General features: G+C 43.2%; 1 protein-coding gene across 5 annotated transcripts in view; it reads left to right on the top strand.

Annotated features, from left to right (window-relative positions):
• TNPO1 (transportin 1) overlaps positions 1-21,362 on the top strand; it is an 83,613-nt gene that overhangs the window by 8,772 nt on the left and 53,479 nt on the right. Inside the window, exons 2-5 of one of the 5 annotated variants that reach the window (XM_084505267.1) lie at positions 9,122-9,359; positions 13,169-13,347; positions 13,619-13,733; positions 17,045-17,120. In XM_084505267.1, coding sequence (XP_084361393.1) covers positions 13,629-13,733; positions 17,045-17,120 — 181 coding nt within the window. In that variant the 5' untranslated portion in view covers positions 9,122-9,359; positions 13,169-13,347; positions 13,619-13,628. Of the gene's footprint in view, positions 1-9,121; positions 9,360-13,168; positions 13,348-13,524; positions 13,734-14,274; positions 14,513-17,031; positions 17,121-21,362 lie in introns of those variants that run through there. The other 4 variants (XM_084505269.1, XM_084505268.1, XM_084505270.1 and 1 more) reach the window with 4 other exon arrangements.

Here is a 21,362-nt window from a genome sequence, read left to right as displayed (position 1 = left end):
CTGTTTTTTAGAGTTATGTTTTAACTGTAGTTAGAAAACTGGTGTATTTCCGTTCATCATAATATAAAGCTTAAAAACAGAGAGCCACTTACTTGGATCATCAAGTTTGTAAGTTTTATTTATTTACAATTATTTTTAATGAAGTAGTTTTAAAGAAGCAACGCACTCTTTTTCAGATCCAAAAACCTCCCCAAACCTGGCGTTACACCACAATGAGGTCTGTTACCTTTAGCATTTGCTGTGGAGTGCTTTTTCTGTACTGTCTGGGCAGGAGAGGACTTCCTTTCTATAAGTTTTTGAAAGAGCACAGAGACCTTTACCACAGGGCTAGGCCACGGGACCTCACACGAAGGCCCCATCTGGCTTGGCTGAACGTTGTTGCTCCTAGAGGAGCAACGCAGAAGTCTCTCTGACTTTCCTTCTTAGGCTTTCAGGGGTTAGGACCACTTTGTCAAACAGGCATCAGGAGGAGATAAGTATCTCATGTTTGTTTGTTTAACTAATCCCCCTCATTTGATGAGGATGAGCACAAAATTGAATAAAAGTAAATGCTAAAATTTCAGGGACCGCATCTCTTCTGTCTTCTATCATTCTCATCCACGAATGTGATTTTTTTCAGCTGTAACTTCATTTTTTAATTATTTCTGCTACTTTCCTCAAATATTTTCAAAGGTCTCAGTTCTGATCTATTAATGAAAAACAACTTCAAAAGCTATGTATAACTTTATTTTTATCTGCCTTGGGACAGTCTGAATCATCAGTTACAGATGATTAGTTTCATGTTCAACCAAAATCTTACAGCAGACACCAGCTGCTCTGTTTCCTACAGCTATGAGAAATAAACTTAACTTAAGTAGGAGGTTGAACAGGGTTCATATGTACCTGACACTAATCTCAGTATGCCTGAAAGATTTTAATCTGGTAAAAAGCACGCCCTGAACTACAGATGTGCAGTGTGGCAGGTGAAATGCAGATAAGACCCTGGAACTTCAAGGTGGGGGTGGTATTCAAAGGCTGGAGTAATTCTTGAAGTAGATTTTGCCTGTTAACAATAATGAGTGGAGCTTGTTACCCAGGACAGAGCGTTCCACTTTGACTTCCTTATTCTCAGTTATCATTTTCCATACCTTCAAAAATCCCTTTCATGTTAGGCAATTAAAGAGGCTTGTATGGTTCTTGTGTGGTTATATGAAATCTAGGTACTCTTGAAGTTAGAGAAAGAAGCTTGTGTCCGGGGGAGGGAAAAGGGGGGAAAAATATGGGGAGAGGAGGTTGCACTATATCATACTGCAGCTAATAGATCTGGCATCATCCCTCACAAATTCAGGAGGTGATGATTTTGTCAGTCATTGATTCAATTTCAGATTTTTGACTGTCAGTATTAAGAACATGTGCTACCATTTTACTGTGTAGTATGTGTGATTACAATGGGGGTATCCTTGTCCAGAAGATTAGTAAATCAAAGGCATTTCAAATCAAGAGATCTTTGCAGTTTTGCCTACCTCTTGTCCAGTCGGTTGGACTTTTTACTGAATTATAAGAGCAATGTTTTACTCTGTCAAAGTAGAATTCAAAACTTCTCTGATGATTTCCAAACTGGTGACAGCTTAACAGGTTTCTGTCTCTGCAGTTGATGATGTCGTGCATGTAATAAAACCCAACAATTGCAACAGGCTTCGTTTTTTAGCTTTCACTTGTATGTCAGCCTGTGCTGTGTGTTTATGTTTGTAAGCCTAATTTGGGTTAAGTCTTAATTAACTATTCTACAAGGTTTCAAGTGTTCATGCAAGCTGTGGCCTATCATCCATCTTGTCTGCAGTGATGTGGTGGTTTGGCCCTTCAGATATACAGAAGCTGCATTTCTCTGCACTTTATTATATGCTTGCTGAATAGGTGAGGAGCAGTCAGAGGTATCCATTAAATAAGGAACACACTTCTGTCCAAAGAGTGTAATTACGGTAGCAGGTTATTATACATACTATTTTATCTGATCAGTGGGATCCCACAGTACAGTCTTTTTTGTGGACACTATCTGCAAAAATAAATACTGCTTGTCACCTTTGGGAAAATAAAACACAGTCGTGGACAGTGATGCCACAGGATAAGCCAGAACTCTCCATTTGCCAAAAGCAACAGTCGAGCAGATTGCCTGAGCAGGTGCATTATCACAACTGGAGGTATTGTCAAAATAAGTTCATCTTCAAGTTGGTATTCCATGGAGAGCAAATCATGTTACAGACTTAGTTGCCATCCATATTGAAATGTCCAGTCTTCCAGAAAATTAAGAGTTTGGCTTCATTACAAGGTGTTTTATTATGGGATCAATAGCACGTGTACACAATTTCTAATATGTCATGCAGCATAAGACAAAATTGATTATAGCTGTAATTGTCTCAATAGGATGGGAGGCTAACATAATTTCCCTTCGCTTCTTCAGGTTCTTATTCTACTCCTGGACCTACCAGCAGCAAGGAATGAATGACAATAGCAAATTAAAGTCAAATAACTGTACTCAACTCTGAAATTGTATTATGTGAGAACCTGTGTATTTGCTGGTTTGAATATTGCTGGTAGTGTACCGTTAAGGGTCTTAAACCAATGAAAGAAGCAGATAGTTCAGTACATTCCATAACATTTTTAGTTGAGCCCAAGGCATGCCATTGTACTTGGGATCGTGTTGGACTTTTCTTACATTCCACTGGGTGGATTTCCTGTAGGTGCCGTCTTTGCTTTTTGTCATCCTCTGGCACCCAAGAACACACACAAATGTTTCCTGTGCCCTTAGTTACCAGAAAAAGTACCACTTCTGTCGTATGTGTCACACCACCCTAAATGTTTTATAATGTATTCTCCTTTGATACCTTTGATGGGAGGACTACCAGCATTTTATTATTTTTTTTTTAACTGAAAGCTTAGGAAATGCCTCCAGGCAGAAGGTATTGCAAAATGGTGTAGTGATATCTATTCTGCATGAGCTCCTTTGCAAAGACACGCTTATTCTGTGTTTTGAGAGCTTTTTTTCTGCTTAGCTTAATCCACATCACTCTTAGCCTGAAATAAGAGGGTTTATGTAGAGATCTATTATGGAATATCAGTTATCTACTCTTCCCCCTGTGCATACAAACCTATACAGAGACACACTGTAAGCAGTCTGTGTGGAAACTTGGAAGCCTGGATTGTAGCAGTGGATTGGATGATTGATTCTCGTTATTAAACATGTTATTTTACAGATAGCAGTGCCTGTACTTTGTACAAAGAAGGAAGGTAGCTATTAGAATTTGCTGTCTAACAGAAAAAAAAAATGCAACTTTTCCAATGTGGTAAAACTAAAGACAGGGAATGATTTTATAAATGTTAAAGGGACTGAAACCACAAAAATATTCTGAAATTGGGGCAAATTTGATAATTAATTTTGATTAGAGAATAGTTATTTGAAACTAGTTTCAAAACTGCTAGCAGCGAGAAGTACTTCCCAATGTTACGGCTTGGAGGCTAAGACATTTGAGGGATGGGATATCTGCCTACTAGTTCAAAACTATTTTGGCAGGGTGTCAGCAGGGTGTCACCAGTCTCTCCTCTTTCTCTTTTCAGTGCACTGAGACGGCTGGAAGGGTGGGGAGGGTGTTCTGTTAAAAATCTCCTGACTATTTTTGCTGCCTATATTTGTATTTGGAGTATTATTTCTCAATTACGAAGTAATTTTTAATCCAAGTTCCTCTTAATATCTGTTTATAACAGAAAACAAAAGAGGTTAAAAGATTTAGCACTAAGTACACTGTGATATGATAGTAAGGACACTTTCAGAAAATTTTGGCTTCATTGCCATAGGAAGAAGAAAGAGTTGAAACCTGCCTCGTGTTTGGAGCTAACGCTCTTAAGTACTGGATTTTGAATGAGGTGCGTTACGGAAGTGACTTGGGACATTCCGTAACAAGGAGGAAACAGGCAGGTTTGCAAAGTTGATACTAAAGTTTATCCAAAGTTTGCTCAAACGGGACTTCGGGTGTCTCATCACACTGTGGGTTTGCTCCTCCAGCATCCACCAACATGCTTGGACCAGATTGTGGCACTGGCAGAGACAAAGCAAGCGGTGCCAAACTCCAGGTGAAACAGGCCGCTCTTCCCTGCAGAGCAATTCACACAGAGCAGGGCAGAACAGAGCAGTTCACCTCCTCCCTGCAGTCCCCACTTCTTTGTGGGGGAAGCTCCAGGCCTGTATCTTCTTCAATACTGATGCATGAGCACTTCAAAAATGGGTCCTGCATATTCACATGTGAGCAAGCAGCACACAGAAACAGCAGGGTCATTAAATTCAACAGAACTACAACAAAATTAACAGTTACAATAGGATGTGTTGATACTATAGCTTTGGGTGAATATTTCTTAAAGATATCATAGTGGTGCTTTATAAAAATGGCTTGATTAATGAGCAATTTGGAATTGAATATCCCATCTTCAAACAGCATTTTTCACAGTGCTTTGTCAGCTCTTGATTATGGAATAATAGGAGGGTGTTTTTTGTTTTCCTAACCTAATCCAATCATTATTCTGTATTTGTTCTTACAGTCTGTCTCAGCTCACCCCTAACTGGAAAGTTGCTTTTGTTTTTGTCTGCTTCCATAAATCAGTAGCATTAATCTTTCCCTTTGCCTTTATTCTCAACGATGACTAAGAATTAACAGTAATACTGCTAGCAGTAAATACAGTCATGACATTCATCGTAATATTGTTAAGTATATTTTACTTATCTTGAACCACACATTTTTTGTTTTTGTTTTTTTTTTTCAGTCTAATTTTTAACAGATTCTTGATTTCTCCTGTCGTGACAAGTTTCACATGAGAGTGATATATCTAAGTGTTTTGCCCTATTACAAATACTGCAGAAAAGAAAGTTAACAACACCAAAAAGAGCCTTTCCCACCTTGGGCTTAACTGGCTTTTCCTTTCATGTGCTTTCACCTGCATGTAATCTGCTGGTTCACAGAGGTGCATTTTCCCTCCTGACAGCACTGGTTGCTGTAGCTGAGCTTGGTGTTGGGAGGGTTTTATCTTCTTCTGGAGCTCCACCGCACTGAGCTAACCTTTCATCCCCATCCAACAAGCTGGTCTTTGTGGCAGTGTAAGCATTCAGAACCTGCAGATTTCTCCCAAATGATACCTCAGCTGGTGTTAACACTCTCTGGTTTGGCCTCTGTCTTCTGTGCATTGAAGTGACTGGTGAGGCATCTGGCCATATCAGACTGGGTTCTGCACAAATTTTAGACACGGAACGGTTCAGGCCCTGTTTCATTCTTTCAGTTTTTCCTAACAATTACGTGTGGTAGGGTTATGCAGTTGTTGGGTGATAGCTGATGTTTCGTGTAAGCTTTTTGAAACCTGGGCTGTGAAATGGCTGCCCTGCTCGGAGTCGATGTTGTCTGGAGCTCCAGACCCGGTCATCACATCTTTTAATGGGAGCTTGACTGCCTGCCATCTGCACTGCCAGCTGGAAGAGTCTGCTCTTCACTGTGCGCTGCTGGATGCATCACGCTTTTTTGGGAGGTCTTTTCTGGGAGGCTGATAGCTTCTAACAAATCCTTGATCTGCTCAGCATTTGCTCTCCAGCCACTGCTGGAGCTCTGGAGGTCACAAACTGCCCTTGTTTCCACAACTGTCCTGTCCTGTAGCGTGGTGGATGGGTACAAGAGCATACTTCAGGTCCCTGTAGCTATTCACTTTGTTCCCTTGTGCTTCCCTGCAGGCTTCTGCCAGGGCTACCAACTCGGCTGCTGGAGCATCGTGTCTGGGAGAAACAGGCTCTGCCATTAATTAGCACCTTGTGCTGAGTCAGGATGGCGGCATACCCTGTTACTTCTGATCCCAAGGTGATCAGCCTGCAAAAGTCTGGAGTTGGCAGGGCATGTCTGTAAGGTCTGCTCTTACCTCTTCTCAATTTTGGGTGACCTCTGTGCAGTCACAATGTGGTTCCCCATCACCCAGGTTCAAGGTGTTGCTTCTCTGCTGTCAGCAACAGCAATTTGTACTGCTGGAGTCTCTGAAAACTCAACATGTGACGATTTAGTGATCCTCAGTTCGACATCATGTGGGGTGTTTACAGTCAGTGGGTGTCCTAACACAATCTTCCCCTATTTTTCTGCCATCAGTCTTCCAAGGCTATTGTTTTAATACATTCCTTTGTCACTTTAATAACTGGGTGCAACTGGGCTGGGTGGTAAGCCACTGGGGGCACATCTGGCTGCCCAGAGTCTTAGCACCAGAGGACACTCCTTTCCTTTCACACACAAGTGTGTGAAGGAACAGCTTACTATAATTTGGCATCCTAAGTGCACGTGCTGTCATCAAATGCTTTCTTCAGATCTGAAGTCCATTTCAGTGGTTCTTCAGCATCTGCTTGTGTGGACGCTATCAATGGTGTGGCTGTTTCTTCAAAGATAGGGATCTGCAAAAATCCTACGACTCCTAAAAATGTTCTAACCTGTTTCTTTGTTAGAGGCCTAAGCATATCCTGAATGGTTTTTATTCACTAATTGGATATTTTTCCACCTGTCCTGGTTTCAGTTGGGACATAGTTAATTTTCCTCCTAGTAGCTGGTAGCGTGCTATGTTTTGGCTTAGGATGAGAAGAGTGCTGATAACACCCCGATGTTTTAATTGTTGCAGAGCAGTGCTTACACCAAACCAAGGACGTTTCAGCTTCTCGCTCTGTCCTGACAGCGGGCAGGCTGTGGTGCAGCAGGAGCTGGGAGGGGACAGACCCGGGACAGCTGACCCCAACTGCCCAAAGGGGCATCCCGTACCGTATGGGGTCATGCTGAGCAATATATAGGGGTGGCTAGCAGGGTGGGGGGCCGGCTGCTCGGGGTTAGGCTGGGCATCGGTCAGTGGGTGGTGAGCAATTGCACTGTGCATCACTTGTTTCGTACACATTATCATTAGTAGTAGTATTATCATCATTACTGTTATCATAATTATTATTCTCCTGTCTTAATAAACTGTCTCTATCTCAACTCACAGGCTTTACTTTCCCGTTTCTCTCCCCCATCCCAGAGAGGGAGGAAGGAGGGTGAGCAAACGGCTGTGTGGTGTTTAGCTGCTGGCTGGGTTAAACCACACCACCACCTTTTCCAGATAATACATATCCTATATATTCTACTTCTTCCCTGTGAGATTTAGTTGGGAAAAACATGGTGGCCTTTTTTAACTGAAGAAACCAGTAAAGCCTTTCTAATGTTACAGTTTTCCTGATTAGAACTAGCAACTTGCAGATGATCAACATATTGAATCAGTGCAGAATTATTTGGTAATTCAACATTCGGCAAGTCTGTAACTAATGTCTTTGGAAATATTGGAGGTGATCCTTCAATCCCCTGCGGTAATCTCATCTATATCATTTGTTGCCCCTCCCATGTTAAAGGCAAATATATATTGATATGTGTATTGAAATGCTAAAGGAAGTGCACACAAATTACTTACAGAAAAATGTTTAGCATCTGCCATGGAGAAGGTTAGTATAATTGATGGATTATGGACTACTGGGTGGGGTATTCTACCCATTGTTACTTGCCCTTAGGTTTTGCACAAATCTGAAAACCGGCTTTCCTTCTGGGCCAAGATTGGGCTTCTTCACTGGTAATGATGGTGTGTTACAGGGAGGTTCACGAGGGAGTTAAAATTCCCTTCTTCAAAAACTCTCAGTCACTGGCCTTATTTCCTCTTTAGCCTCGTGACAACAGATGCTCCTTCAAGAACGGAGGTTTCCCTCCCTTTGTTTCCAACATAAGTGGGGTTGATGACTTTAGTAGACCCACATCCATTGAACTTCTTGCAGACAAAGATGTCAGTATGCCTTTCAGCTCCTGAGGGATGTAGTTTATTTTCTCCTGGCCTGTAACCATCATTTTTTTTGGAACATTTTTCTATCAGAAGTTTAAAAGTTATACCTTCAGGAATGCATACCAATCTTGTTTGTAATTTATGCACTGCGTCCAATAAGTCCCACCCTAACAAATCTGGAGATGCTGATTCCAATAACAACAGCAACAACAATAAAGGCCTACTGATAGGTGTAATGGTACAAATGGGCCTATCTTTCAAACACTTACTTGTTTTCCTTCTGGAACTACTATGTTTACTTTTCCTGTCACCTTTGAGTTCTCTGGGAGATTGGTTAGGGTGGAGTAAGTTCTCCCAGTATCAGCTAAACATGCATAAACCTTATTTCCAATTTTTATATCTAATATAGATTCCCAGGATCTGCCTGGGAGGTGTATTTCTGTTTTGGTGTCCACTGCTGGGGCTTGGGGGTCTGGAAACTCCTTATCGTCCTCTCTCCATCCCCTGCCCTGCAGGGCTTCCCTAAACTATGGTCTTAGGTCCCCTGCCCAGCGTAACGGGGCATTCTCGTCTCCAGTGTCCTGGTTGCTTGCAGTATCAGCAGCAATTCTCTGGTGTTCCTTGACCTCTGCCCTGATCTCTGCTTCTCTGATTTCTGTTACTTGCCTCCCCTTAGTGTCCCTCCCAAGTAAGGCTGCTGCCAGGGGGCTTGCTTTTTCATTCTGTTTCCTCTGCTGAGTTGCTTTTTCCTCCTTTAATTATATGCAAACGTGGCTATGCTTGTTACTTCTTCCATTGATATACCTTGCCATCCTGGGAAATGTTCTGCAGAATAATTACTGGTACCTGGGGCTGCTTGATCTACAAATAATGAGACAACCTGGGGCTGGTTTTGTTCTGCTTCAGGATCTGTTCCCCCAGACATCGGCGGCTGTTTCCCTAGCCTAGTTAGAAAAGCAGAGGGGTGTTCCCGTTTCTTGCTGACAGCCTGTTGCCCGTGTCCAACGTGCTGTTCTTTGTCCCGCTGCCCCCGCCGCAGTTAGTAGCCCCCTCGCTGCAGTTACTAGCCCACTCGTGCCAGCCCTGCCATGCCTGGGGCCTGCAGCCTGGCTCCCGGCCCAGACACGTGGCTGCGCCGCGCGGGGCTGCGGCCGCTCGCTCGTCTTGGGCCAAACTCGATCGTTTCATCCGTCCCCCGTCAACAAAGCCTCTGGCGGCTGAGAAGCGTCTGTCCACGTCAGATCATACGCTCTAAATATACTTCTAATCATCTGTAATGCTTTTCCAGGGCCCTCCTGTAGCTGCGGCGCTTGCTGCTGTCACGCCGCCGAGCCTGCCGCGCTAAAAGGCACACGCACACGGAGGGAGGACCAACTCCTTTAACGGAGCTCGCGGAGCACGATCGGGATCAGCAGCCGGGGGTGCAGAAGGGGAGAGAGAGGAGCAGCCCAGAGGCGTTGGCAGCACAGCGGAGCAGTGTCGGCGGCGCTAGCAGCAATTGCTTGAGCTTGCGTAGACAAAAGAGCGTAAGGCGACACCTTTTTCCTATCACCGTTTGACTTGAATTGATCATTTTGGTTCGGCTGCTCTGTTCTGCAATCTGCCCAGATGTTCCAGTAGGCCAGTTAGGCAGGGAATTGGTTCCCCAGTAACAATCACAAAAAACTTTAGGAGATCAACACTGAAACTGCCAACTTCTGGCTGCAGTACCAAATGCAATCATAGCAGACCAAGCTTTTCCATAAAATTCCACTGCCTTTTTCGTAGATAATTACAGGTACCACCACTTTTATTCAGATTTTTTGAAACTTATGCTAGCAGAGCACCTCTCACAAACACCTTGTCCCACGTCCAATTTGCAGGATTTATGTGGATTTACAGTTTTTAACACACCACCACCATGCAGTATTTATGTGGATTTACAGTTTTCACAGATCACCACCTCACCTCCTTACAGCTGTCTCCAGCACCCCTGGTGAGAGACAGAAAATGAGTAAATTCACACAGTTTGTGGTCCAGCCTATCCCGGGAAGCTCTGAAGCCGAGCAGTCAGGGTCTAACCTGGGTTACCAAATTCTGGCACAGAAGTGACTTGGGATGTTTCATGAGAAGAAGGAAACAGGGCAGGCTTGCACAATTGTTACTATAGCTTAGCTGTGATTGTGGGAGCCCTCCTCCATTAGGGAGATGGGAGGGAGAACCCCCCCAGCCTCAGTTAAAACCTGTGGTGCCTTACGTCTGATCCCCAGCCCGACACCCCACACAGCCCCAGCAGTCCCATTGTTGCCCCAGCCCCTTTCACCTTGTATGAGATATGCCTGAAAAGTGTAATTTAATCCTGATCTAATGTGACACTCTGAGAGAGAAAGCAAAGAGTTCCCAAACAAAAATTAATAAAAATTATCTTTGCGCTCTTTGTGGATGTTCAAATATAACATGACAAGGTTTGTTGAGAGAGAAATAAAGATGCAGACTAGTTCAGGAGTTTTTGTTTGTTTGCATGTTTCTCTTTTTTTTTTTTTTAATACACATTTCTGTGATACCAGTGGACGCTTGGATAATAGAGGCATCAAAGATTGGCTTCACTATGTGTTCCAGTCTCCTGTCTTCAGTGAACTTTTGTCTTTACATATGTTGATGCAGTGCTCCATAGTCATTTCTGGTGCATTCTACTGATTGAGTGGGATGAACCAGGCCATCATCTGTTTTGATGGGTAGCTTCCAGGCTTCTAACCACTGCTTAGTTTAACATTGATTCTGAATTTCTCTCTACACAAGAAGATTCTTGCTAGAGAGAAACGGTACTAGAAAACAAGGAGGCAAAGGATTTGGAAAGAAGCAATTGTCTCATCTCTTCTACAATATTCTTTACTTTCAATCGTATTTGTTTTTTTCACTCAAAGTATTTTCCCCTCTCAATTTAAAGGATAAAAGATGGGTAAAAATAAATTCAAGGTAATGGTCAAGAAAAGAAGGTATCCAGCTAATTAGTTACCTGCTTTGATTTCTGTGTATGCTGAGTAGTTTCCAGTGGTAAAGGATCCTATATAGAACCTCAGGAGGAATCTGCCCCGTAGGACAAACATATAAAGCTTTTACATGTTCTACTAACTATAGCAGTTCCCATTCATTCCCACTCTGCTTTGTATGCCTTTTTCTCTCTTTTCCACAGCAGAAAGACAGGGAATTAATTCTGGTCATGTTCATGGAAAGGAAACCTACGTCAGTCTTTCTTAGTTCCAGATCCATGGCCTGTTTCTCTTCCTGCTTCTTCCTGTTCTGCCTCTCAACCTTCCTTTCTAGTCTCGTCCCTTGTTTCCCATGTCTAATCTTATTTTTGTCTAGGTTTGGCCCTTGGTTTCCTGATCAAATTAAGCAGATGCAATCCTTGTGTCATAAATTCTGGACACTAACTTTTGAAGCTCTAAACAATTTCAACCAAATTTGACAGTGAGCCAGAAGTCTCAGTGATAATGAAGTTTCTAAAACCTTCCTGGTAAGGCAGCAGTTGGAGAAGTGAGATCCAAATGAGCACTTCCTTGGCTTGTTGGACCTCACCTTTCATCTGCTTCAGCTGTGTAAGCATCATTATGGAAAGCTCTGCTGCACATATGTTGTGAACCACAAGCATAGTTTCTGATGGTCTGAATCTGGTTAGCCGTGATTCTTTGCTTGAGACTTTTCCGTGCCCGAGGGAAACGAGTGGCAATTCCCACTGCTCATAAAACTCTTGGATAAAACTTCGTGCCCTTCCTTTCCTTGTAACTGGTGGCGAGTCTTTACTCTCCTGCCTTAGTGACTCCAATTTGTAGGCATTTCAGTGGGAAAAGCTCTGAAGAGGTGCACTGCTTTAGCAATCTCTCCCAAACAGCCCTGGGATAACCGTGGCAATTGCTTAAACAGCAGGTAGCATCAAACATCCCATTTATTTGTTTGCTTGTTTATTTTAAAAGACAGTATTTTTCTGTCCGTTGGTTTTGTTCTCTTGCTTGCTGTGCTGCATACTTCTCTGCTGTTTATCTGTTTCCTGCTTCTTATTCCAGTGTGCATGCTTTCCTGACTGACTGTCCTCATTATCCAGGAGTGTGGATATTATAGGTACACGGCCTGTCATACTTGTTGCCTGTTCCAGTTTGCTCTGCTGTTTTGCTGTGGGTACTGGTTTTGGCTCCTTCTGCAAGGCTGGTGGCTCACCTTAACAGAAGGCAAGTTGGCTAGGTACACTTCTTAGTACCAGCTGACTGTAACTTAAATACTGATTTAATTGAGAGCTTTGGGGAGGTGAGACAAAAGAGTTACACAGCAAATTACCTGGAAATCGCTATTGTTCCCTGTCCTTGATGCCTCGGTGTGAGAAAAATCTCAAATAATTTTTTTCAGACAGGATCTTCTGTGAAGCTATTTTATTCACGATTGCAGTGGCAGGCGTCCTGTCAATCAGGAGTGCATTTTAGTAAACAAATCATAGCCTCTTATTCCCTATTACCCGATGCCTGATCACCTCCCCTGTTTCCTCATTGCCCGAGTACTACAGGTTCGCAAGCTACTCGACGCTTCTCTGTACCATACATGTACAGTTTTTCTTTTTTTTTTCAACCCTTTAATTTCTCCTTTCTTATGCTTTGAGAACCTGTGATCTTTGTTTTGCTGTTCTCATGCTGCTCATCCTGCTTTTCTCAAGCTTCTGCCTTATTTTGGAACAGTGAGGCCTTCTACTGTCCACTTACCTGCTTAGCATTTCTTCTTCTTACAACTACACAACTACCTTGGAATACAGAAAATTAGTTCTCTACGGCAAAAACACAGCTTAGTTTCTCACGCTCGGCATTGCCTCAGTCCTTAGGGTTGCGATGTGCAGCGCACGTGTGGCTCAACCCCAGCGCTGTGCTGCAGCAGAGGCGGCAGAAAGCGAAACTAGTTTTCTGTTCGGCGAGCAGGCTGCTTACAAACACAGCGACTGAGATCAGGGCACTGCAGGCTTTCACGTTCATATTTTGCGGGAGTCTCACGCAGTATGTGTTTATATTTTGGCCGCTGGCGCGTGTATAATATATACAAGCAGGAATGTGTGGATACGGGGCGGATAAAAGAGGGTTGATAATGTAGAGCTGAGACGCGTGGCGCTGCATTTTGGGGTAGGATGCGCCGGGCGCTCAGGGCAGTTAGTTCCCAGCTGCCTTTTCGCAGCGCTGTTCCCTCCCCCCCCGGGGCTGCTTTCTCCCCCAAAAACCTCCCCCCCCCCCCGTGCGGTCCTGCCCTTCCCTTCCCTTCCCTTCCCTTCCCCCGGCGGCGCAGGGGGAGGCGCTGACGGCTCGCGGCGCTTTGTCGCCGGCAGGGGACGGCTGAGGGCGGCCCGGCCGGGCGCTAGGACCCAGCGGCGGCGGCGCCACCAGCACCAGCAGCAGCAGCAGAAGGAGAAGGAGGAGGAGGAGGAGGAGGAGGCGGCTCCCGGGGCCGGGCCGCCAGCCCCGCCGTGACTCAGTGCGCTCGGCCGGGCGGAGGAGGCAGCAGCAGGTCGGTGTCGGTGTCGGTCTGTCCGTCCGTCCGTCCGTCCCTCCTCACCCCCGGGGGCGGTTGGTGGGGCCGGGGAGCGGGCTGGGCGTCGCGCTGCGCCCTCCCTCCCTTCCTCCCTCCCTACTCCCTCCCTACTCCCTCCTTACTCCCTCCTCCCTCCTCCCTTCCTTCCTTTCTCCTCTCCCCTCCCTCCCTCCCTCCCTCCCCGCGGCCTGGGCCCCGCCGCGCCGCTGAGGGGCGGCCCGCGCCGTTGTCGGCGGTGTGTTCGCAGCTCAGCCAAGATGGAGTACGAGTGGAAGCCCGACGAGCAGGGGCTGCAGCAGATCCTGCAGCTGCTGAAGGAGTCGCAGTCGCCGGACACCACCACGCAGCGAGCCGTGCAACAAGTATCCTTGGGGCGAGGCCGCCACGGGGACGGGGGAGGCCGGGCGATGGGGGGGAGAAGGGGGGGAGGAGAAGCGCGGCCTGCGGGCCCCGGGGGCCGCCCGGCCCCGGCCCCAGCCCCAGCCCCAGCCGCGGCCCCGGGCACCTGTTGCGAGCCCGCCGCCAAGGGCCGCGGCTCCCCTTTCAGGCCCCTGGCTGGCGGCGGGGCCGGCCGCGTTACCGGGTTACCCCGCGCTGGGACAACGCCAGCGCACGGCCGCGGCGGGGCCCAGGCCCGCAGCGAGGCCTCCCGGGCCGCGGGGGGGCCGTGGGGGAGCCCCCGGCCCCGCTCCCGCCGCCCGCGGTCCCCGTGAGGAGGCGGCGGCGGGGAGGGGGGGTGGGGGGGGTGCGCCTCAGGGCGGCTCTGCCGGGCGGGTTTTTGTCAGCGGAGCGCGCCCGTCTTCCTCCCCCCTCCCCCTCCCCCTCCCCCCAGTCTTGAAACGATGAAATGGCGGAATAAAAATGTAAAGGGAATTTTTTTAATTTTTTTTTTTTTTGGATTGGGAGCGGTGGAGGCGTAGCTTGCCCTCGAAAAATATTCCAGCCCGCGCGGGCCTTCGGGGCGACCGCATCCGTGCTGCGAAATGCCCAGAAGCCCTCCTGAGATTCGCCCGGCGGTGCGAATTTGTCATCTCCCACCCCTTCGGGGTTATTATCTCGCTCCCTTTTTATTTAAGGTGTGTGCTCGAAGGTCTTAGCAGATGGCACCAGAATTGATCCGCATAGGTAAGAACCGTTGTAGGTAAGGTTATTTTGAGAGTTTAGCTTAAAGACAAATTTACTCAACTTCTGCACTTTGCTAACCCATACGGCCAAGCACAGAACAGCTTCTGCTATTATCTGAAAAGCAGAGTGAGTTTTGATATCAATCACCCTGCTCTCAGAGCTGTGCCTTAGACTTGTAAAACACTGTTTCTTCCTTTGGAAAATACCATACGGCATGGCTAGCTGAAGCACTCTGATAATGCCTCAAGCTTGAGCAGGCGTTCCTTAGTATTTCAAATGTGAAACTGTTTAAAGCTACTGATGTTACAGTGTAGAAAGACATTTCACAGCTCATCTTCAAAAAACCTGCTCTTTTTTTTTTTTTTTTTGAAAAGTATCAGTGTAAATGTTGGATGGGCAACATAGTAGATGTTGTCTGTCTTGAAGATGAGCAGATTTATTTATTTATTTTTTAACAGAAGTGCACTTGATAATTTGGAAAAATGTTTTAATACCTCTTGACAGGTCACGATCTGTAATTTTAAATAAATAAATAGCCTTTCAGTCCGTTTATGATGGCTGTTGTATTGTAGGGTGCTACTTATTAACACGTCCAAGCAAGATGGCGATTAATGGTTTCAAATTTGAAGGACTTTTCAGTCCATAATTTAATGTAAGATTATCAGTGTACTCACTTGTGCTTTTTCATTATGACACAGTTCTGACATTTAGGTGCTCAGAACTCAAATATAATGAAGTGGGGGAGCACAGGTCAGCCAAAATCCTTTGTTAATTTAGGTTATGAATCAGTAAGGCTTTCAAACATTTGTCAGATGAAAAAATTAACTCTTTTTTTCTTCCAAGAAAAATGTAGGTGAAGAGGATGTTGAGGAAAATCTGGCCTATTAGCTATTCTTTGATTCCTAGACTGGTGAGGTGTAATCTAATTTAATACTGCTCTTTGAGTTCTTTCTGCCTGCTTTTGCTGCTGCTTCATGTTTGAGGCATTGTGACCTGCATTCGTTAGTAATTCTCAACCCACTGCTTTGGTGGTCATGTTTCTGAATTGTGGAGAAGGGAAAAAAAATTACAAGACAACGTACCCTACTTTTTTTGACTCCTGAAAGAGCTGTTTGGCATGGCAGCTATAACAACAATCTTGAGATATGTGCTTTATCATTTCTAGGCACCACGTGGAACAGTCAGTATTACTTTCACGTGGCATGGCCATCCTTCCATTTACACTCATCTCTTGTGTTTCACGACAAAATATCTTGTAGCTGTGATAAGTGTGCATTGCTCTGTTACTGAGTGGTGAGAGGACTGGCTTCTCTAGCAAAGTTAATACTTGATGCAAACAACCTAAATATCTAAAAAGTTTCTTAAGTTTGTGTTTGAGACTAGATAAATTAGTTGTTGGTCATTAGAAGGAAAAGGATCCTTCAGAACTGTGAGGTACCTAGTGGGACATGGAGACTAAACAGATGAATTTGGTTAAGGTTTTCCCTATTTTGATTGCTTAAAGGTTCAGCTAAATTGCAAGTGAAATCAATGCAATGCATGTGAATCAAGCAGTGTTCTTCAGAAACTATTTTTTTGCTGAACTTCTTGATGGTGTGAACCTACTAGGTATCATCAGTATGTCAGTAACTTGAAGATGATGCTGCGTATTTATGACTTACAACACTATTGTTGAGCAGCATATCAATTCATAACAGGGTGCAAGAACAGGATATAAGGAGAATGCCAGATTGCTTTTCCAGACAAACAGCACAGAATACTTAGAAGTTTGAGGCGGAAGAAGCGGTAGATTTTAGAAAAACAGCTACATACTTTTGCAGCTCTTCAGAAACATAATAATTCTTCTTGTAGTTTCCCCAAGGACATACTGAAGAGGTTGATATTGCTAGTAAGACATTCAGAAAGCTGGCACTCTAGAAAATGGGTTGTATAAGGAAGAACAGTTCTCTATACTTATCCACCATCTCAAACAAGTCATAAACTTGTTACAAATATCCAGGCATTTACAATTAAATTAATTCTCATTGCTGAGATCGCAGGCTGCAGCTAGTTAGAGTCATTTTTTAAAAAAAGTTTGTCTGGTATTAAGAAAGTGAATAGCATTAAAATCAAATAGCTATTTATGATTTTGATAGGCCAAAGTGCTTTTATTTATGGCGGAGAAAAACAAGAAATGTATTGTGGGATTGTGTCTCAGTGGATTCCTTAGTTTGGCGGGCTTCTCTGATTGTAAATACTGAAATTCAAAACTATACAGAAACAGATTTATAGTGGTTTTAAAAATATTTCTTTAAGAATATTTTAACTTCTGTTTATGTCCCTGGATGTTGTTTTTTTTTCAGATTTCACCACAAGTAAAAGGTATTGCTTCATTATGAAGACTGCAGACTGTTTTCAGATTGTTCTTACTCAGAATATTTTAATTTTTATATACAACCATTTAAAATGACACAGTAGCACACAATAAATTTAATAGTAATTGTGTCTGGAAAGCTATAAAAGCTGCATATGGAAGATTTCACTTTTCCTTAACAGTCTTTCTCCTCAGAAACTAGAACAACTCAATCAGTATCCAGATTTCAACAACTACCTGATCTTCGTTCTTACGAAGTTAAAGTCTGAAGGTGAGTTCTTGAGATACAAGTTGTTTTATTCTGGTTTTATTTTTCACTTGTTTGGTTTTTGTTTTCTTTACCTTGAGAGAAATAAGAAGCTGATTCCTGCAGTCAGTTTGCTGGTGTGTGGATCTCGATAGTCTTTTGAGAACTCATCCCCTCAGGAAACTTTGTGGTAAAATATTTGCTAACTTACTGCTGCTTGTAGTTTCAAAGTTTTAGAATAGATTCCATTCTGAATTCCTATGAAATCTTATCAGAAGTGTTGGAGCATCAGAGACTGTAGTGAAAATGGAATAGACTTGCTTCATGGTGATGAATTGTGACTGTAGACAACATAAAAACATGCTGCTAGATCTAGTTACGATCATATCACTAGTAGTCAGCCTGCTAAACATTTTAAAGATCACATACTAGAGTTGTCTGAAAAGGCTGCCTGTCAGAACCTTTATCCTGAAGTCTTTCTAGTAAAATGGCATTCTAGTTAACACCTCCTTCCCCCCCCATCTCCCTGTCATTCTAGTAAAATGGAGTTAGAAATCCACTCAGTATTTACTGAGGGCTTATTCTTATGGATCTTAGTACATGCTCTGTATGGCATACTGCATAACCTCTACCTGCTGGTAAACTCATATGAAAGATTTTCTTTCCAGTGTACTACAGCTACTGATCTGTGAGGTCTTCACTAGTGAGAGAGATTTATTTCAGGACCTGTTTTAGCACACGTGGCCTTTTTATGTTTGTCGTTAATACATTGGGCTGTTTGGGATTTTTTTCCCTAGTGTCGTGCTGACAATGCTTTTTCTGTCTTTTAGTGTATTACCTCTGAGCTTTAGGTGTGCTTGCTTTTTCCACTCGGAATTATATTTTACTTACATGTGGCCTTGTAATATTTAAAACATTGGCGAGATCATTTACATTCTGTTTGAACTAGTGTTTTGTTTGTGTTTTGTCAGCATACCAAAGTAGGAAGAAGAGAGAAGGATAGCATGTTTTCACATTTGAAGGCTGGGATATGCCACAGTGCTTTTGGATTGCCCACATAGGAAGTATTCTGATAATCTTTAAGGTCTTGGAGAAATCTCTGAAATTTGAGAGAGTGCTTTCAAGACCTGAATCGGCCAAGTTAATAAATTATTGAGCAAGTTGGTAGCGTAGATATAAAGTACCCAACACTTACATGTTAATGAATGTGGTATCATACCTTAATTGCTTGTGTGCTTTAAACCAGTAACAGAAAAATAAAAACACAAATCAAGTCTGGTACTGGGATCTGGAATTTGTACAAATGATATGGTGAGGAGGTTGTTTCACATCTTTTCTCTCAGTATGTTCTCTAACACCAGTTAACCTGCTAATTTCCCCTTTATTGTTCTGCTCACCACTTGTGCTTGAGGTTCTAGGTACTGATGTATGTTTAATGATGTTAGGATCTCTCTTTCTAATGAATCTGCTTAGGTGTCCTGGTTTCAGTTAGGACAGAGTTAATTTTCCTCCTAGTAGCTGGTAGGGTGCTACATTTTGGATTAGGATGAGAAGAGTGCTGATAACACGCTGATGTTTTAGTTGTTGCAGAGCAGTGCTTACACCAAGCCAAGGACTTCTCAGCTTCTCCAATCCAATTTATCCAATAATCTTTTTACCCCTTCTTAATGTTTACACACATTAATTTATTTGGAATGGAATGAAAGGTAGGAGATGCTAATCATTATGATTGTTTTAAAGCTGTTACGTTGCAGGGAGGAAACATTTAGGATTTGGTGGGTTGAGGAAGGCAACCAAACTGAGAAGTAGCAAGTTAACTTCTAAGAAGAGCTGTCTGGGATCATCCTGCACCGATGTCTCTCAAGTACATCATGTAGTCTTCTGTGAGACTACTGAGAAGTATCTGTTGCTTCAGAGAAGATCTTGTCCTGCATCAATCATGTTTTCAGTCATAATCTTTTGTCCAAGGCTGCTGGTCTTCTTCAGCTTTGTATTTCAAGGTCAGGAAACTTTCAGATTACTGAAGGTGGGGCATGGTCCTTGGCATCCCACTTCAGGTGCCCATGCTTGAGCAAGGGAGTAGGATCAGATGATCTTCAGAGGTGCCTTCTAATCTCATCCTTTCTGTGATTCTGTGTCATAATAGAGTCCAGTGTTGGTATTTTTCATGGTGTTTGCCAAGTTCCAAATATCTTGTTACCTTGCTTAGATAGGACTAATGACAGATAACAGAGGACTGTTGGCTGGTTTTGCTTTGAATGGAGGTTTTATTTTGGTTTTATTTATGGAGGTTTTGCTTTTGATGGAGAGCCAGCAGCTCTCCATCCCTTATTAGTCTTTAGAACTGCTGTTACGTAGTTAAAATACTCTTGCATCCTCTTGGAACAGCAGGGGAAATATGATGGACCCTGTCTTCATTACAACTGGGAAGTATTCTTTCACTGTCTCTCTCCTGAGGAGTTTTCTCTTGGCAATCTGTCCTACAAGTCTATTGGCTAGAGAAGGGAAATAGCATGCATTTTAATCCACCATTACAGAATTCCCACATTCAGGAGCTGTCATCTAAGCATATTTTAAGCACCTTTATTTTACCGCAACAAAGTTTGTACCAAACTGTCGCCATTTTTTAGTACCAGAAATTTTACTTTCCTTCTGAAGAAGTCTAACTTTATTTTCCCTTCCAGCCTTAGCTTTGTCCGAATAAAGTTCCTGTATCTGAATGCTTATAACATGTAGGTTTTAGGTCTCTTGTGGTACTACTGCACATAATGTAGGCTTTGATTTGGTTTTGGTTTTAAACTTTTGTGAGTCTCTTTAAGCTGATAAAGGCTTGGATCTTCCTGAATGCAGGTGTTGCCCTGCTACAATTTATCAGTGGAAATATAAGGTCAGTCTTATAGCTAACGCATGCTCGAGCTTTTTTTTCTTGTAATGGTTTTTCCAGACTTACAATGCTATCTTCAGAAATGCAAATCCTGACATTATAAATATCTATCATAGAATGTAAAAACATAAAAATAAACAAATATCCAGGAAACAGCATGCTGTCCTGAAAGTCAGACAGTAGGCAAGCTGATGGAATAAAGTGTCCCAAATCATTGAAGGCTGAGGTATAGATCTCCAGAAGGTAATTCCAAAGAAGTATGGTGCTCAGAGGTCATCCTCAGTTGGGCAAGATGAAGCCTATATTAATTGAAAAGTGTTTGAAAGAAGTTTGTCTTTATTTGTAAATGAAAGTATCATTCAGATTTTCTGTTATTGTAGCTGTTCCTTCTTGGTTTGACAGGTATAAAGCCTGGCAGATAATGTAGTGGTGCTGTGCTGCCCTGGCATCTATCTTCTTTTTTTTTTTTTTTTTAAGGTGTCCCCTGAACTGAGCTCAGAACCCTGTAAGCCTGTCTTCTGTAAATAAGTAACTTTCTGGCTTTCTGGAATGTGTGTGTGTTATTACTACTGCTTCCCAGATCCTTGTCTTTTTTTTTTTTTTTTTTTTTTTGGTTGAGCAAAATAGTTAAGAGTGTCATGTCTGCTTCTGTTCTTTTCTTCTTACCTTTCTGGAGATTTCATTCTTTGTTCCGAGTCACATATCTAAATCCTCCTTATTTACATTTTTGCTTTTGTAGTCCCAACTCTGTTCCCTTGAAGGAAAGGACAAGAAAACATCTGAAAATTGAGCCTTCTCACTCTCTTGCTGCAGGCAGTTCCAGTCTCTAGTTATGGTGCTTTGAGGCACCTGTTCCAGACATCTGGAGCATGAGGCAGATCAGAGGAAGGATTTCTAGGTATCATAATACAGGTGGCTCAATCTGTAAGCAGAATTTCTGAGTTTTGTTTCAGACCTTACTGACCCAAATGATGGAATTCCCCAAGTTTGTCTGTATCAAAACCTTAATTGTTTTATACCTTCTGTAAGTAAATATTTGATAGATACCTTACCCCCCTCCTCCCATCAAAAACACAGTGGCAAAAATAGCATCCTTCTTAATTCGTCTGTCTTGGCTTTTGTAGAACAATCCTTACAATACCCTGTTTGTTTTTTTTATTATTATTATTTTTAACCTATAATTACATCTTTATCTTCTACAGCCTTCTGAACTTTGTGAATAAGAAGATGATCAGGCTTACACTAAATTATCAGAAGGTGATGACCGTTGTCATTCACCAATAATACTCGACTAATTTTCGTAAATTCAACTTGTCTATTAGGGAGTATTGGATGTGACAACTGTCATAATTGTGGCATGATACTTGGTGGATACAGTGTTG

Source organism: Aythya ferina (assembly GCF_964211825.1).
Source record: "Aythya ferina genome assembly, chromosome: Z".
NCBI lineage: Eukaryota > Metazoa > Chordata > Aves > Anseriformes > Anatidae > Aythya > Aythya ferina.
Note: the sequence above shows the minus strand (reverse complement) of the source record. Positions and strands in the feature narration are given on the sequence as shown.